An 18,968-nucleotide genomic window follows, 5' to 3' on the forward strand; every position below is an offset into this window, starting at 1 on the left:
CAAAATAGAGGAACTATGGATTTTGCATTCGACAAGGAAAATGGAATTGCCGCTGTTCGTTGGAACGATAACTCCATTGTAACAGTTCTTTCAAATCATTTGATGGACCAACCAATCACTCAAGCAAAACGGTTTGATCGAAAAAAAAGGAAACACGTCAACATTCTCATGCCCAATGCAATCCATAAATATAATTCCACGATGGGAGGAGTGGACTTGTTTGATAATGCTATCAGCAATTACCGGATACGGATTCGAGGAAAGAAGTGGTACTGGCCACTTTTATCAAATGCATTGGATGCAGCATTGGTAAATGCTTGGAAAATTCATGGCATTTGCAAAAAGTTTGCAAAGGAAACACCAATGTCACAACTTGAATTTAGGACATATTTTGTAGACTCCTTACTGCGATCATCAAATATTCCGCCAACACATCAAAGGGAAGGAAATCCCAACGAAATGGTTCGATTTGATGACACAAAACATACTATAATAAAAATGGAAAAGCGTCTTCGATGTCGAAATTGTTCCAGTCAAACAATTTTTTGTTGCAAGAAGTGTAAGATCCCAATTCATCCGAAATGTTTTGATACATACCACACAAGGACCCATTCTTCATAATAATATGTATCATCATGAAGTTTAAAGCACACAACAACTAATAATATTTCCAAAAAAAAAATATTCAGAATAAAGCTTTTACCTAAATTTTAAAACAAAAAACTCGAAATTTTTTATTAATTCTGCTACCCCTTTCGGCTAATGTTGCGAAAACGCAACACGAATTTTCCGGAAAACTAGAAGGTTTTAAACTTTTTTTTCAGATTTCACTAAGTTCAGATATAAATAGACAGCATATGAAATTTCAAGCTTCTAGCTCACCTGGAACTAGTAGCCGCCGGAAATGGGTTAAGATCATAATTGGTGTACAATTAGAAATGTCCCAACAGATTATAGCTGAAACACAGAAATACAGAAAGACTAAGACTTTTCTAAAGGGTAAATAAAATTAATTTAATTTTTTTTTAATAATGTTAATTCAAAGAAATAAATAAAAGCAACTAAAAATATACCAGTGGTTTGTCTCGCAGACAAAATACAAATGAATCATAAATTACTTGGGTTCCGAGAAATATGTTGAATATTAAAAATAAAATATTAAATATATTTTTTGTTGTTTTTATTTTTATTTTTAATTCTGGAGGAAAAATATTAAAATAAAAATAATCTCGTGTCCCCTTTTATACAAATATTATTTTTATGACGCATAAACTAGTATTAAAAATATGGAAAATATTGAAATGTATAAATAAAAGGGGTAACATGTGCTACTTCATAAAACTTCCTGACAATCTTTTGTTCTTTTAAACTATTTCACAGCAGAGGTGAATATCGTCGGGAAAAAAGTCCAAATTGTGAAAGACTTGTTAATATTAAATGCATTTGTTGCAACATTTTTAAAAGGGAGTGATGTGTTTTTAGTGTATCTGGTTATCCATTTTGCGGCTTCAAAAGTAAACGTAGTACATAAAATACATAAAATATTTTGTTCATGATATTTCTTTTTTAATATAAAGTTTGAAATTATGACTTAATCCTTTTAATAACCACACGCATATTGTTGCATTCTTTTCGATACTTTTGAGGTAACTTTCGACCACATTTTGACACATATTGGAGTATGTCAGCCATAGCTTGACGAATGTTATTTTTTAAGTGGTCAAGAGTTAAAGAAAAAAAAGTGGCCTCTCTTTAATAAGTTGAGGTTTTGCAGAACCCCAAATGCGACAATTTTGTTTACTAACAAACCCACCGATTGAGAAATGTGTAATACATCAGGTGACAATAAAGAAGAAGAGGCATACTCCCAACTTGGTCAATCTAGCCAATACTGCTAAGCGAGGAGCCATGAAAGAAAAGCTGCAGCAAAAAACAAAAGACGTAACGTCGTCAGATACTGAAACCTCAGAGGATATCGGCTCTGAGACCTGAGAGCCCCGATTACGTCTCAGAGTATGAAGAATGGCGGTTTACGTCTCCAAAGAATAGAAACAAGATGCTATTGGAGCCAGAACCGTCGGCAAATAAGGCATTAGAGGTGAACGAAATCCTCCAATACGAAACCAAACTCATGCAGGCCCTGCTATGAGCTTAAGTAAACTAAAGGAGGAAATGAATCCCCTCCTCAGCCAACTTAATCTTAAGCAAGAAGGGCGCCTACAGCAAGAAGCAGCGCAATGGCAACAAAAACATCAGCAAGGGAAGCAACAATTCACAGTAGGTGAGCAATTTTAAAAGGAACCACCAGCAACAGCAGGCCTTAGTGTTGAGGACCCAACATCCAAACAACGGTTACAGGATAAAAAATAACTTGTAAGTCGGCCACTAATGAAATTAATATAATAAATGAAATACAAAAGCGGCATTTGGTGCAGTGCTTGTCACTGGCTGAATGCAATTTAGTTAAAGGGTTACTTAAAGAGGCCACAGGTGAATTCTTCAGTTTTACGCCTCAAAGTGAAGGGTCGTAGTTCCATGGTGGAGTCGACAAAAAATATTATTGCTTTTTTCACAACAGAAAAATTGTGGATTTTATAAATTGAGAATAGAAAAAAATGGAAAAGGAGAAGAGCGTAGGGGTACCGAAAGATACCTCTGCTGACATATCGAGTGATGCTACAACCAAATAATAAAGAAGTGATGACGTCACATAGTGAAGTCTCTGAGGGTGACGAGCAGTCGAAAAAAAGGTGTTTGAGTCGCATCTCCAGTGCTTCTCACTGGCCGAATACAATTTAGTTAAGGAGGTACTAAAAGATGCCACATCTGAATTTTTCAGCTTTACGCCTCGACGTGAAAAATTAAAGACGGTCCTACTGAAGGGCATAAGTTCCTGCACGGAACCGGAGGAGGTACTCAAAGCTGAACTCCGTCAAAAAGCCAGTGACCATCCCGAATTTGTCGGGGTCAAGCTTTTCGATGCGGTGAAGTCCAGACGAGGGATTATAAACTACCAATGTTTCTTGTAACATTATCGAAAGAAGCCCAATTGCTGAGGGCCCATCCACTTTGGTTAAGGCAAATCGGCAACAACAACAGATAGAACATAAGCCGCAGCAGCAGCAGAAACAGCAACAGGAGCAGCATAAAAAGCAGCAGCACCAAAAACAACCATAGGCTGGAAAATTCTGTAATATTGAAAAAAAAAAATTCGTCCACAAAGGGAAAATTTCTCATAACAATTTTAAACGAAAAAGAAAAGAATTATTCGGTCCAGTGTTTCTCACTGACCTAATACACGTTAGTGAAAGAGTTACTAAAAGAGGCCACAGCTGAGTTCTGCAGCTACACGATTTAAGACGGTCCTTCTGAAGGGCATAAGTTCCTTCACGGAACTGGAGGAGCTCTTAGCTGAGCTCCGTCAAAAAGCCACTGACGATCTCGATTTTATCGGGGTCAAGCCTTTCACTACGGTGAAGTCCAGGCGAGGTGCTTATAGGCTGCCAATGTTCCTCGTAACATTATCGCCCCAAAGCAGTTTTGATAGTGTGAAGAGAATCAAATCTCTCGGCAATCAAGCTGTACACTAGGATACATTAAAAAGGCATGCCGGAGCCAACTGCAATATGCAGTTGCGCTGTTTCAGGTGCTCAGAAACCCACAACGAAGGAGAATGCAAGCTGGGAAGTGAGCGGATTGAGGATTTGACCCTGCTCAAGTGTATCCTTTGTGGAAATCAAAGGCACCCGGCTAACTATAGGGGTTGCCCTAAGGTCCAACAAATGAAGCAAAAACAGGCCAGTCAAAAAATCGAAAGAAGTCAGTTCGACAGGCTCCAACACAAAAATTCGTGGATCCCAAATTTTCCTGCGTCCAAATGGTGAGCCCCTTTATTTGACTGGAAATTCTTTTGCAGTCAGATAAATGATAAATGCAAGGCAAAATTGTTATTGTTCGGAAGTGTCTCTTTCCTGCCACAATTAGATCATAATTGGCGTACAATTAGAAATGTCCCAACAGATGAAAGCTGAAATATAGAAAGACTTAGCCTTTTCGAAAAGGTAAATAAAATTAATTTAATTTTTTTAATAATGTTAATTCAAAAAAATAAATAAAAGTAACTAAAAACATACAAGTTGTTCGTCTCGTAGACAAAACACAAATGAATAATAAATTATTACGAGTAAATTACTTGTGATCCGAGAAATTATATTGAATATTAATTATAAAATATTAATATAAAATATTTGTCTGATTGATGAATAAATAAATAAATAAAATAAATAAATTAAGTAGGTATATTTTTTGTTGTTTTTATTTTTATTTTGGAAATAAAATAAAAATTATCTCGTGTCCCCTTTTATACAAATTTTATTTCTATGGCACTAAACAAGTAGTATTAAAAATATGAAAAAATATAGAAATGTGTATGTATAAATAAAAAGGGTTAAGGGTGCTACTTTATAAAACATTCAGAGTATAAGGAGTAGGCTGGGTTAAAGTGGCTGTTCGTGATGGAGTAGGACACACTTTGGGCAATTTAATGGGCAGTTGTTGTAAGACATGAATCTTGGGGCTTTCTGCGAGGTCAATGAAAACAAATTGAATTCTTTAAACGTGAAAGACAAATTGAGCTTTATATGTTTAAGATTGTTTCAATTGTTATTGAATAATTATCCTAGGATAGCTTCTGCAAAAGTCATTTAAGAATACGCCTAGCGTAGTGTTTAGTAAATTTTTAGTTATCTTATCTTAAAATTGATTGGTTAATTATTTTTAAAATTGTGATTTTTATTTTTAATTAAGGATGAACTATGAATCTTTATCTCAGATTCGCGCGAAAAAGTAACGTTCTTTCCGCGACAGACAAAAAAAGCAATAAATTATTCAGAGAAATTCTGGGAACTGAAAAGTTCTTTGTGGTCGTAGGGTAAGCATTTTGTATGTAAAATTTTATTTTAAAAATTTTAAAATGTAACTTAATTGTATAAGCGGTCGTTATACCAATAGCCTTTCTGAAATATCTAATAGATAAATTAAAAACAATTAAATGCATTGCATATATTTGCAAATTTTGTGTGTTTCTCAATTTCCCGGGGAGACACAAATTTTTCAAATAAATTAATAAATTTTTTGGTTTTAGAAAATTACTGTAAGCATTCAAGTTTTTAAAATTTTCGTTTCTTCTAACACTTTAAAATTTGATCACGAAGCACATTTAAAACTCTTAATGAATTTGCAAAAAAAAATATTTCCAGAGCAGAATTTTTAAATTAATGTTTTACCACCACCTCGTCGTCGTCACTAATCATTACTTCTGAAGACATTTCTTAGTTTGGTAGTTGATAGAAAACTCAAATTATTAGGAACAACGAAATAAAACAAATTATTTGTACAAATTATTTCCAACATATTAGAAAATGCTATTTATCTATGCAATGCCGTTGAGGGGAGGACGACCTTCATTTATTTTGAATTCCTGAACATTGATATGATAGGGAAAGATAGGGCTTGGCAAAGCATTCCACATTCGCATAGTACGGCCGAAGTTGGGCTCAAGGGTAAACTGATGGGCATTCCTAGAAGTGCGAGTATTACGGTTAAATTGTATAAGGGGGGAAGCAACTGGCTATTTCATAAGAGCAAAGTCCGTTAAATAACGTTAAAAAAGGGTAAGGCAAGAAACTTTACGACGATGTTCGAGTGGCGTAATCGTCTTGTTGATGTTAATGTCAGCAATCATTTTAATAGCTCTTCTTTGAATACTGTGCAAGATCCTTAAATAAGTTGGCGACATCGTGCATGTGATCGCTTAACAAAAGCTGGTTGCTGATGCACATTCTTAGGATGTCAAGATCTTCAGTTTCGTTGATGCAAGTGCCACTCATAGGCAGGAGCAAAGAGGGTTTATCTCGCTTTAACGATACAGCAATGGGTTTTCGAAGCATTAAATTCCCCACGGTTTTTATTCCTCATAGTACAATGGGGTTTAGGTCGGTATTTAAAGAGCTTATCATATTTTGCCTTTGCAGTTCCACATCCGAAGAGGAGGGTTGTGAGCCTGGAAACGAATATGAAAAGCAAAGAGTGCTATCGTCAGCAAAACAGTGTATTGGATTAGAAGTAGCAGACGGGAGATCATTTATAAAAATGAGGGTCGGAGACAAAACGGAGCCCTGGGGCACACCAGCATTCACTTTATGGGCTTCAGACTTGAATCCGTCCAAAACAAATTGTATTGAACGGTTCGAAAGAAATTTTCTAATTCAACGAAGAAGAGATTCGTCAATACCAAAAGCACTCAGTTTTAATGAGAGAGCAAGATGCCAAACATTATCAAATGCTTTTGAAATATCAAGTGGCATAATCTTACTTTTTCCAAAACGATGTAATGATTTGTTGCACAGCTCGGTGAGATGAACCATGAGATCACCAGTATACCTATAGCTACGAAAGCCGTATTGCCGGTCATTAAGCTGATAATTAATAAGCGGTTCCATGACCTTATAAAGAAGGGACGTTAGTGTTATTGGCTGACTACTCGGAAGGAGCCCCAGAAGAATAGAATAGATGGAAAAGCTTACGCAGTGGTTGTGCTAGCGTAAAAGAACACCTCTCCAGAATATTAGCGGGGATACCATCCAGACAAGCGGATTTATGAATGTTGAGATCTTTACGATACGAATACGAAAATAGATTGGTCCCATAGAATTATTTATGTGTTCAAGAAATGGGGGAGCCATGACACTGGTAAGATGGAGTTTTTGGCGAACTGCTTTGTAAACAAGTTAGCATTATCAATAGAGCTAACTAAAGGAGTGTCATTGACAACAAGCGTAGGAACCGAGGAAGAGGAAGAATTCCTCATGTTTTTTACAAATGATCAAAAATTACTGCCTTGGAATGGAGAAGCAACGAAGAATTGTGAACATTGAAATCGCCCGTAATAACGATTTCAGTGTGAAAATGCAAGGAGACAATTCTAAAATGTACATATAAAATTTTATTTATAGCAGCAAATTTAAAAAGTGATACATTTTGTTTCATTCCGTTGCTACAAATTTATTCCAAACAATACGAAAAACTTTGTAAATCAAAAATAAATAAAATTAATTTTAATATTTAATTCATTTTGTGGGGCTCGAGTAGAAACAATTAAAATTCTTATGATATATTTATTTATCTGTGAGATTAAGGGCACATATATTTTATTAAGTTCTTATAATAAGTAGAGTAATTAGGGTTCACATATCATTTTTTTGTGTGTCAGGCTTTTTTTCTCAAAGTTGGAATTTTTTCTCTAAGCAGTGCGGTCGGGGAGCTTTAAAATCTCAGGAATCGAAATAGTTTGGCCAGAGACAAAGGAAAAAAAATGTATGTAAGTTTAAAAAAATTTATTTTATTCGTGAAATAAAGCTCTAAGAAAAAGAAAAGAACAAAAAAAAAATAAAATTGAAACAAGGGCTATAATGTAAATTAAATTATCCATTCAAATAATCTATATACCCAACTAAAAGTGTCGGAGTAAAATTGTAATATTATACAAATTTCAATAAATTAAACCAAAGAAAAAATAAAACAAAATATAGTGGTGTTATAATATAACCCATACATAAAAGTGCTTGTCCTAAATCCCCCCCCCCTGCTAGACGAAAAAATTGAGAAAAAAAAGCTTGACACAAATGACTTAACCTACAAAAAAAAGGAAAACCATTTTAAAAACCTGGAAAAAAAATAATAAAAAAACTTATAAAAATCCCTCTACCCGAAGTTACTTACCTGAAGTCCTAAATTCGTAATTAACTGTAATACCGAATGAACCTAGACCTGGAGAATACAATATGAAAATACTTACCAGAGCAACACCCCTCTTCCTTCCTACCTCTTGAGAGCAAGCAAAATAAAAAAAAGTATATGAATATATGTAAAGTGTCCAAGTGTAATTAATAATGAAATAAATGAATAGGTAGATAAATAATGGTTTTTTTCAAAGTAGAAATAAAAAAATTATAAAATAGAAGAAAAAGATTTTGATAAGAAAAAAAAAGAAAAAAAAATTAAATTACATATCAAAACAAAACAAAATACTCTTAATAAAATTACAGCAATTCATCTATAGGATAAGGACTCCAAAGTGGTGCACCTCTTTGGTTGAACAACATTCGGATGGCAAAGTAAGCTTATATATATTTTTTCAAACACTATACTTACCCTTAAAACATTTTTTTGATTTGTTTTGTTACACGTATTTAAGTCAAGACTTTTTCAAAAGAAAAAATTGAATAGACAAAATTATAGAAATAGTTTTAATAAGGTGGCGCAACAGCCCAATGAGGACTAGGGCCTAGGGCCTAGGGCCAAGGACCTAGAGGCTAGCGACTTAAAAATCTCAACTATTCGTGTGTGCGAGTTATGTTGTCAGGGACGGAGGGGACCTACAGTTTTAAACCGAACTTGAACGGCTTATTTAAGAAAGTCCTTTTTATAACAACAATTATTCTTGACGGATTTGTTTATTCCTCGCAAACGACATAACCAGTGACAAGAACTTTTTAGATGGCATGACAGTCCTACGCTACGCACTAACCATCACGATACTTTCGCTATTTTTATTTATTTAATTAGCTTACGTTGAATAATTGGTTTGCTCTTCCTTATTCATATCAGTGAATTTGCAGTCAAATCTAGGGCATTTAGGTGCGACTCCGCAAGGGCACCTATTATGGTCTAAGTTGCGCTAGACTTGACCTTGTTTTTTTATCTGGCTTTGTATTTGTTAGTTGGCCTTAAGTCAGCAAAAATGCTTTTCCTCTTTTGCTATAGACCCAGGGGCTTGTAGTAGAGCTTTATGTGCCGCATTTGCATTCCTTAACATCATGATATGACATTTAAAAACCTCGCCCTACCTTTTTTATGTCTCAGATTATTATTAGAGGCTTAAAATGTCTCTCAGGCTTTTAAAATTAATTTGGGGCGATAATGTTATGAGGAACACCCTGGACTCCTGTAGGAGTGAAGCTGTAGAGCTCAGCCGTCACCTCTTTTAGAACCTTTTTAACTAATTTGTATTTGCCCATTGAGAAGCACTGTACCGAATATAATTTGAATGCAAAAATTACCATTAGTTGCCGACTGTTTTATATAAATCAAGGTTTTATGTCCTAATTGGTGACAACTTTTCCTTTTTGGACTTTTGCTGCTTCTGGTGTCGATGAATCTGTCGTAGTTCTTGCTTTTGCTTTTTTTGTTGCTCCAATTGACGGGCTCACTTTTTCCTGCTGCTGCTGTTGGCACTTATTCTACTGCAGCAGGGACTTCAAGCTTCTTCTCTTTTTAGGATAGAGCTTTTTTTGCTTGAGATGTTAAAGGAGGGTCTCCATTTTATCATCTGTCGTTTTTTTTTTAAATATTGTTGTTGTGGTCGTTGGATGTAACAATTTTTAAGGAATTTTGTTTTTATCAAAATAATCTTTAAATAACCGTTTAAATTCATTCAACTCACTAATTTAGCTCATCGAATGATTGGAGTAACATTTTAAACGATTTAGTAAATTGGTAAACCCATTTCTAGCGTTTTACTGGGCTAAAAAGGTGATTTTGCTAATTTCAACATCTTACTATCTCTTAACAGTTGTGTAAAATTAGAAACACGAAATCGTTACTTTAACTTTTACCAATTTTGCTTTTTCAAAAATAAAATATACTTTTTATGTTTCCATTTCTGTTAATGCAAAGAACGCTACATGATATGAAGAACTATCGGGCGTTTTTTTCATTATTTTTTTCGAACTCAATTTTCGGGAGTCTATTATTAATATCACTATCAGTCTGCTTACTCGCATTTTGATCTTAGTCAAAAAAACTTAAAAATGTTTGAAACTTGAATTTAGCCATGAGTTTAACAAAAGTGTCACTTTTGCTGTTTTTGGGACGTTTATGTTATTGAAATTCGTGTTTAAATCTCAGTTCTAGAGCATCCAAAGCAAATTCACTACAGAAGTAGATTATTTAATTTAATTTAAAATCTTTTGTATTGATCAGCAAATCAATTTTGAAAGAAATAAAATGCACGACTGGGGCGCTAGAACTTGCTAATTTCTTTAAAGCAAAGTCTGCTTAAAAATTTATTACACCAGCATTTATTTTATGAATTTCAGACTTGAAACCATTTAATGCAACTTGTATTGAACGGTTAGAAAGGTAATTTCTAATCCAACGAAGAAGAGATTCATCAATACCAAAAGCACGCTCGATAAGAGAGCTTGGTGCCAAACTCCATCAAATGCTTTTGAAATATCAAGTGCAATAATCTTACTTTCTCCAAAACGATGTAAAGATTTGTTCCACTGTTCGGTGAGATGAACCATGAGATCACCAGTAGACCTATTGCAACGAAAGCCATACTGTTGGTCATTGAGAAGCTTCCGTTCTTCAAGATATTTCTTAAGCTGATAATTAATCAGTGTTTCCATGACCTTGGAAAGCAGGGACGTTAGTGCAATTGGACGATAGTTTAAGGGGGAGGAGGATTGTCCTTTTTTTAGGGATAGGCTGGACAAATGCTATTTTCCATCCACTCGAGAAGAGTTCTGTAGAATAGGACAGATGGAAAAGCTCACGCAGTGGTTTTTTCAGCGTTGAAGAACACCTCTTCAGAACAATAGAGGGAATACTATCCAGGCCAGTGGATTTGTGTATGTTAAGGTCTTTTAGTACTCTTGCATCTGCACGAGTGCGAAAGAAGATTCGTCCCAAACAATCATTTACGCTCTCAAGAACAGGAGGACTCATGACAATTTACGGTAGCGTCAAATTAACAGCAAAATGTGCTGCAAGCAAATTGGCTTTATCAATCGAGTTTACAAAGTTTCGTTGTGGACGAGTTTTGGAACCGAGGATGATGTGATGTTTCGTACGTTTTTTATAAATGATAAGGCATTTTTACTACCTTTGGGACGATGTTGTATTTTTTGCCTTAATTTCTGATCATGCAAAAATTTGGTTCGACAAATATGACCATTGCATGTCTTTCTAGCTTGTTTGAACTTATTCCGGTTTTCCTCAGTCGGGTTGGCTTTGTAACAACGGAAACTTACATCTCTGAACCTTATAAATGTACATTTTACATTTTAATTTCGTTAACAAATGCTGACCCCTGAAATATCGAGTTTTTTAAACAAAATTAATATTTTGTTTTAAATAAAACAAATTTAATTTTTGATTATCAAAAATCATTATAAATTGCACAAAAAGAGAAGATTATTGAAATCGGTCCATTAGTTAATATGTTTTTCTTGTAGAAAGAAGCCAAATTAAGAGTACCAAATTTAGGGAAAGTTTTAAAAAAAATCACGTATGTTAACAAAAAAATTGTATTTGAAGTGTTGTTATTTTTCGTATTAAAAAATAAAAAAAAACGCCTTACGCTAATGGGCTTAAAAACCTTAACTTTAACCGTTTGAATAAAACTATAAAAAAAAATTAAGTTTTAAACGTATTTTATTATTTATATTATTTAAACAAATCACATAAAAACAAAATAAGCAAGAAATAATTTTTAATTAATGACATAACCTTAGAATTTAAACTTATTTTTGTGTCCAAAATTTGGCATTTCAACTTGTTTTTAATAAAGCCATCTCTAGAAGTAGGTTCAGTTACACTCTGCGATGCCTCTGTTACCAGTTTAACACATCTTTCCACAGATTAGGTGTGACAAGGTAAGTCAACAATTTCCAAACTCTTATCTTTTGCCATGATGTGAAGGTCTTCCAAAGAAATATGTCGAAGAACCGGGGGTGATGTTACCTGACATTCGTTCCACAAAATAATTTGGGTATAATCTTTAGCAGAGAGGTTGACCTTTGGTGATTTATATATCCTGCGTTTGTTGATATTTTGATCTTCCCTAGTTTTTTTTTATTCTTCGCAGTGCCAGCTCCCGAATGTGGTCCCTTTCATCAAACAACATACTGATAAGCTTTTCTGGATGTGCAAAATAAGCATTTCTTTCTATAACAGAATCCACAACACATCTTAAATTTTCGGGTAAATATCGAGAGTACATAATTAATTGGAAAATATGTTTGGCTCCATCCTTAAAAGGCGCCTATCGCTTGATTCCGAACCAAATTGGAGTGTATACTTTGACGACGTAGTTGACAAGCAATAGAAAATTCTCTGATGGACTCAGTACCAGCCACTGAACAACAGCTCACGGTGGTTCTACTTTCGCAATCAGCTAATTGCTTCCCAATAGGGCCAGAATATTCTCTAGGACCCGAAGTGCGACCATCTAATGTCAAGAATAAATGACGAAGAGGTAACTCATTGGAGTGAAGCATGCAAATACACCATTGCAGCGGTCTCTTTAAGAACTCCTCTAACTATTGAATGACGCCTCCCTTCCAACCAGTGTTAGTTGCAGTTCCGTCACATCCAAAGCAAAGCACGTCATCTAATTTCCAACCTTGAATCTCTAAAAAGGTTGTGATGGAAGGAAAAATCCCTTTCGCGGTGCCACGACCTGGTGTTGTGTGTTCCAAGTAAATTGATCCAGGTTCTGCCAAAAATTGAGATGTGTTCTTGAAAAATTTCTTTAAGGTGATAACGCGCCCCTATTTTCTCATTTATCAGGGTCTTCCTTCAAAATAAATGCTTTTTATAGCAATACCTCCAATATCTTTTAAAGCTTCTTTACGTGATTTCGATATATCTCGGTTGATCTTATTTTTGTCTGTAACAAGAGTTGATATTTGGAAGAAACCAAGCCGACATCAGCTAAAACAGCAGAAGCGACAGCAGCAGCAGATCGCGTCGATAAACCGTATCGATCACATACCTTGGCAACTGTTGGCAACATCAATCTATTGCGATAAGCTCTTGAAGTCGATGGTACCTCTGTCAAAGGGGGGTTTGTTGGGGCTTGTTCACTATTTATGTGTGTCAAAAAAATAATTAAAATAATAATTGGAGGCTAGTTTTTGGAATTTAAAGGCAACCTGACTTGTCAAATTGACGATCTCTTATTCAAGGTTTCTTCTTAAGAACCTGAATATTTGCTCTTTGCGTTAGAAACGAATTTTATAAAAATAATTTAAAGCATTACTAATATTTTTTTAAATTCTAAATTAAGTGAAAACACAAATTTTAGTTGTTTTTGACAGCAAACCACATATTGGTGAGTGTCGTTAAATTACTTACAAATTTTTAGATAAAATGGCTCAGCCATTTCAACAGTTGGGAATTACAATTAATACGTCCGTTTAAGTGTGTTCGCTTCGTTTATTTTTATGAACTGTCACTTTTTAGGCATGTTTGGTAGTTTGTTTTGTTAAAAAAGCCAATTAACAATTTACTACTTAGCTAATGTTTAAAATCTTAGTAAATTGATAATTATTTAGCAAATTGCTAACTAGTAAATTATCAAAACCCTTGACAATAGGTTTTTTAAAATTTTGCGCCTCTGTGTATAGAGATACAATTGAAACAACTTTAATTTAAAAATCGATTTTATTTAATTTTTACTCTAAAATAAAACATTTCTTTAGGTCAAATGTAATAATTATAATAATACAGCTGGTGGTGACAATATGAATACATATTTCTTATGAAAATATAGTTACGAGTTATAATAAGTGCTGACAATTTTATTTGTTTTATATTCATCTCTATTATAAATTTTGTCTAATTTAAAATAAATTCTTTTAGTCCTAATTGTTTTGATCTTACATAGTAATTAATAGAATTTATAAAGACGAAATTGTTCATGCATGCACTACAACTACATATCATATTATTTACGTTCTTAAATAAACTATACCAATATTTACACCCATCTGATTCTAAGGTACATTTAACAGTGATATCTTCCTTATTATATAAATATATATATGTAGGTAAAAAAGAAATTAGCTTATTTTTAGAATTAACAAATTTTTTTGGAACGCATCCATTTCTAATTTATTGTAATTTACAATTGAGATGAAATCCTGTTCCCTGAAAAATTCTTATAAATTTTCCTATAAACAATTTGGGCTTATACAAAGGTATCTACTTTATAAACTTATGTTAACTTTAAAAATTTGTCATTTATAACATTGATTTTATACTCCAATTTAAACTTAACTACATGATTTGATTTTGTTTTTTAATTTTTGTGGTCCATTTTTACAAATCTACATTAAAGTGCAGTTTAAAATTCTTTCTTAAGTAAAAACTAAATAAATAAAATAAATATCTACAATTTTTGTGCCTATTATGGATTTGATGAGGTTTTTGGCGAAGGGGTCCTATCAATGTAGTCCAAGCTTTCTGGTTGTTCCTTCGAACATGAGGGTACTTCACGTTCTTTTATTGGAGCCAAACTGTTGACAATGGAATTGGCCATTGCCAATTCGAGTTCCTTTTGCCAGTCGTTTTCTTTCTTCTCCATAGCTTTTCGTTTTAGTTCCTTATAACGATTGTAGACTATGAACTCCTTGACTAAGATTGTTTCTGGATCACTATCTCGTTGAGCGGAACGCTGTTTAGCTAGACGCTTCTTCTTTTTGTGCAAAGGTCTGGTCTCGACAATCATCTCTTCTAATTCCAGACAAGGATCGCAATTAAGATGGTCTTCAGGTGGCTTAAACGGTGGTTTGGCTTTCTTTTCTAGGATTTTTTTGAAGTCAATTTGTCGCAGCAGTGGAGTTTGTTGGAGTTCTTGTTGGGAGCTTATTCGACCACCAGGATGAACGCAAAGGAGCTGCAAAAATAAAAAAATGTTTTTAATTAAATGTGAAGCGACAGTTTTCTGCTTAAAATATATTTTTTCAAAGTTCAGGTGCATGAATTTCATAATTATACGCCTGGCAGTTTTGGACTTATAAAACCTCAACAACTCATTCAAGTGCACATTTTCCTTTATGATGTTATATCAAAGGGACTTCCTGTAATTTGTTTCTAGCACATTCGTTAAATCTGAAAATCCCTTGAATCCTTTAAGCTTCAAAAGTTATTCCATTCAACTTTGCCCTCTTTATGGACATCACACAGCTGATGCCACAAGCTAAAACTTAAATAAGTTTTTATAATTGTTGAATCAAAAATAAAAAAAAAAATATATTAAAAGTTGAAATCCCAAATCAAAAGTTGAAAAAGTGCTTACAAAGAAGATTAAAAGACATCGCATGAGGCATTTTTATTCAACTTTTGCCATATTAAGTTAGCCCGCACACAAAAACTTTTCCTTTGATGCTGATGATAAATAAATAAAACAAAAAAATAAACCTCCAGATAGGTACAGAAATACGAAGTGAACACCACCTCCGTTGAATATAATTAAATTTTAACTTTATCACGTGGTGACTGACTGACCCATCACATGCTATCTATAAAATTTTATTTCAAAAAGATCTTTTGTCAGATAAGGTTATTTTTTTAGTGCAGTAAAATAAAGTATTGCACATCACAATGAGAGTGAAAATTGGAAAGTTGGAAGTTCACTTCAAAAGTGTTAACTGATAAAGAACTAACTTTTAACTAGCTTAACCTTTCTATCCCATGCCGGGGAATAATTTTGGTTTCGTGATTTCCAGGAAATCTTAAGTATACCTTATCATAGGTGAAAAAATTGTCGGTTAACTTAGGAAAACTTTGACAGATAAAACGAGTTAACTAGGTAACATTTTAATAAAGTAAATTCATAAGGTTTTAGTTCTAAGGGTTGTTTTGTATTTTCAGTTTTTTTTTACATTTGATGATATCTGCTAAAAATAAAATGAATATAATATAAAAATGCAAAATATGATAAGAGGACTACAAATATTTCGAAGACTTTTTTGTACGCGGTTTAGCTTATAGCAAAATGAATGCGAGGGTATGAGGTTAAATTGTTTAAGGAGAGGAATGCAACTGGCTATTTCACTAGAGCATAGGCCGTTAAATAACGGTAAAAAAGTACCAGCCCAGAGATGAGAGTTATATTCAAGTTTCGGACTTATTGTTTTGTAGATTGTAGCCAGATCAGACGGAGGGAAAACTTTCTTCCAAAGTCTAAAAAAATCTAGAAATCTTGCAGCATTTTTGGCGATATCGCGTATGTGATCGCTCCACAAAAGGTGGTTGTTGATGCACATTCCGAGGATATCAAGATTTTCAGTTTCGTCGATGCAAGTGCCACTGATAGATGATGGCAAAGAGGGTTTATCTCGCTTTAACGATACAAGACAGCATTGGGTTTTCGAATCATTAAATTCCACACAGTTTTTTTTTTCCCCATTGTACAATGCTTTGTAGTTCGGAATTTAATGAGCTTATCATATTTTGCCGTTGCAGTTCCACATCATAAAAGGAGGGTTGTGCTTCTGGAAACGAATATGAAAAACTAAGAGTGGTATCGTCAATGTATTGGATTAGACGCACGAGACAGGAGATCATTTATAAAAATGAGGAAAAGGGTCGAAAACAAAACGAAGCCCTGGGACACACCAGCATTTATTTAATGGGTTTCAGACTTGAATCCGTCCAAAACAACTTGTATTGAAAGTTTCTAATCCAACCAAGAAGAGATTTGTCGATACCGAAAGCACGCATTTTCGATAAGAGAGCAAGATGCACTTTATCAAATGCCTTTGAAATATCAAGTCCAATAATCTTACTTTCTCCAAAACAATGTAAAGATTTGCTCCGCTGTTCGGTGAGATGAACCATGAGATCACCAATGCACCTATTGCTACGAAAGCCGTATTGCCAGTCATTGAGAAGATTCCGTTGCAAAGGTATTTCTTAAGCTGATAATTAATCAGCGTTTCTATGACTTTGAAAAAGAAGGGACGTAAATGCAATCGGTCGGTAATTAGAGGGTGAGGAAGATTCGCCTTTTTTGGGAATAGGCTGGCCAAATGCGGTTTTCCATCCACTCCGAACTAGAACTGAGGAGTAGGACAGATGAAAAAGCTTACGTAGTGGTTTTGCCAGTGTTGAAGAACAACTCTTCAGAACAATAGCGGTTATACCATCCGGACCAGCGGATTTATGTATGTAAAGATTTTTTAGGAGTTTAAGACAGAGGGAGTGCGAAAAAAGATTGGCCCCATTGACAACGAGCTGTCAGTCATTCCACAATTATTTGAATATCATGTCTGTGACACCCTTTCTTTTAATTGCTCTTCTGCCTTCTGTGATAATCCGCCTTGTTTTTTTTTTAAATCGACAGTAATAAATCTTTTTGAATATCCACATTTTGCATTAACGGCTGCGAAAAAAATCTACGAGTTGACTGCTTAATTACGGATTAACTAAGCTATACTATGTTTTTAAAAAAATTGTAGCAAATTTGACACACCGACAAGATTTTTTCTCGGATGTTATCAAGCTTAAGTGACAGATATTACAGGCTTTTTTTTGGAAATTTTCAGTGAACTCTGATGTTCCACAGGGAAACCAACTTAGTCCACTGTTATTCGTTTTATTTATAAATTACCTTCCTTCCATTTTAAAGAATTTAAAGAATTGTTTCGACCAGTAATATCTTAAACTAATTGTGAACTAATTCAAACCGACCTTAACTATGAGAATGGTACAGTACTAATCTTTTGCACATTGAGAAGTGCAAAACGCTAAATTCGACAAAATTAGAAAAAAACTTACTATTTTTTCGGACCTAGACCTATGAATTATTTAAGATCAAAAATTAACTTTTACTGACCATTTTAGTCACATAATAAAAATGGTTAGTAAAATATTAGGTTTTATTGAACGATTCATTGAAAGTGGTTGTATTATTTGGGTCCTTATTACATGATACATATAAATAGACTAGGTGTCGAAAAAAGATTTCTTAGGTTTGTTTTATGTTTGTTCCAATAGAAAAATGTTGCCACCTTCTGATAGATTTTAACTTATTGGTTTCCCTTGATTGGCCGATCACAAAGAGTGGGAATCTTAAATGGTCGTACTATATAATCCTCATAAGTCTTGAATCGCTTTAATGTTACTGTTGGCCTCGTTTAGGGATTTTTAGAGTATATGGATCTTCAAAAGATTTAGAATTTCTAAATATAAGCGAAAAACTCATTTTATATTCAAAGAAAACTCCAAGATCTTTTTGCCTTGCCTTGTAATGGATTATTATCAATTTTGTAATTGTAATTTAATGGATATAGTATCTCAAGAAATGTAAGCACCCCTCATTTTTTAATATTGAAAGATAAACTATTAATAGTACACCAGTTGACAATTCAGTCACTATCTGTTTGGAGATCTTACACAGCTAAAAATCTTGAGATCATCAGCATATAAGAGACACTTTGCATAAGAAATATAATTTGTGCAAAACATTAATAAAAAAAATAAAAAGGAGTGGCCCAAGGTGGCGGCCTTGAGGAACACCTGAAAATTGTTTTATTTTATTTGATAAAACAACACCAATTTTAACATATTGACTACATCCAACCAAATAACTTTTAATCCAATCAAGGAGAGCAGAGTGCAACCTAGCAGCTTAAGTTTTGAGGTCAAAAGCCTCCGACAAATTGGTGTAAATAACGTCGACTGCAAGCGATTTTCTAAACTACAAAAGACAATAATTCGTAAATAATGATAAATTGGTTGCTGTCGATCTAAGACTCACAAAGCCATGCTGATGCTAAGAAATATGATTTAGAACTTAATTATACAGTTCATTTTTTACAATTTCTTCAAATAATTTTGGAATTAACTGAAGTTTAGCAATAGATCTATAATTTTCCACACATGCGTTTGATCCAGACTTATGCTTGAGAAGTAATCAGAGAATGTTTCCAAGCATTTAAAATTATAGCTTGTCACAAAGACATGTTGAAAATAGAACACATAGGAACTGCTAAATTGTATTTACAAAATTTTATAAGAAGTGGAGGAACATTATGTGACGCAGAGGAGAAACTGTTTTCCAGAGATGATAAAGCTAACAACTCATCATCTAAGCATAAACAAAGTCTACGAGC

General features: G+C 33.9%; 1 protein-coding gene across 1 annotated transcript in view; it reads right to left on the reverse strand.

Annotated features, from left to right (window-relative positions):
* Positions 1–13,552: 13,552 nt before the first annotated feature.
* Positions 13,553–18,968, reverse strand: part of LOC129942084 (serine/threonine-protein kinase 32A) — a 171,231-nt gene continuing 165,815 nt past the window's right edge. Inside the window, exon 10 of the mRNA XM_056050884.1 lies at positions 13,553–14,746. Within this exon, the coding sequence (XP_055906859.1) occupies positions 14,258–14,746 (489 nt within the window). The 3' untranslated portion in view covers positions 13,553–14,257. The remainder of the gene's footprint in view (positions 14,747–18,968) is intronic.

The sequence above is a fragment of the Eupeodes corollae genome, chromosome 1 (assembly GCF_945859685.1).
Source record: "Eupeodes corollae chromosome 1, idEupCoro1.1, whole genome shotgun sequence".
In the NCBI taxonomy this organism is placed as follows: Eukaryota; Metazoa; Arthropoda; class Insecta; order Diptera; family Syrphidae; genus Eupeodes; species Eupeodes corollae.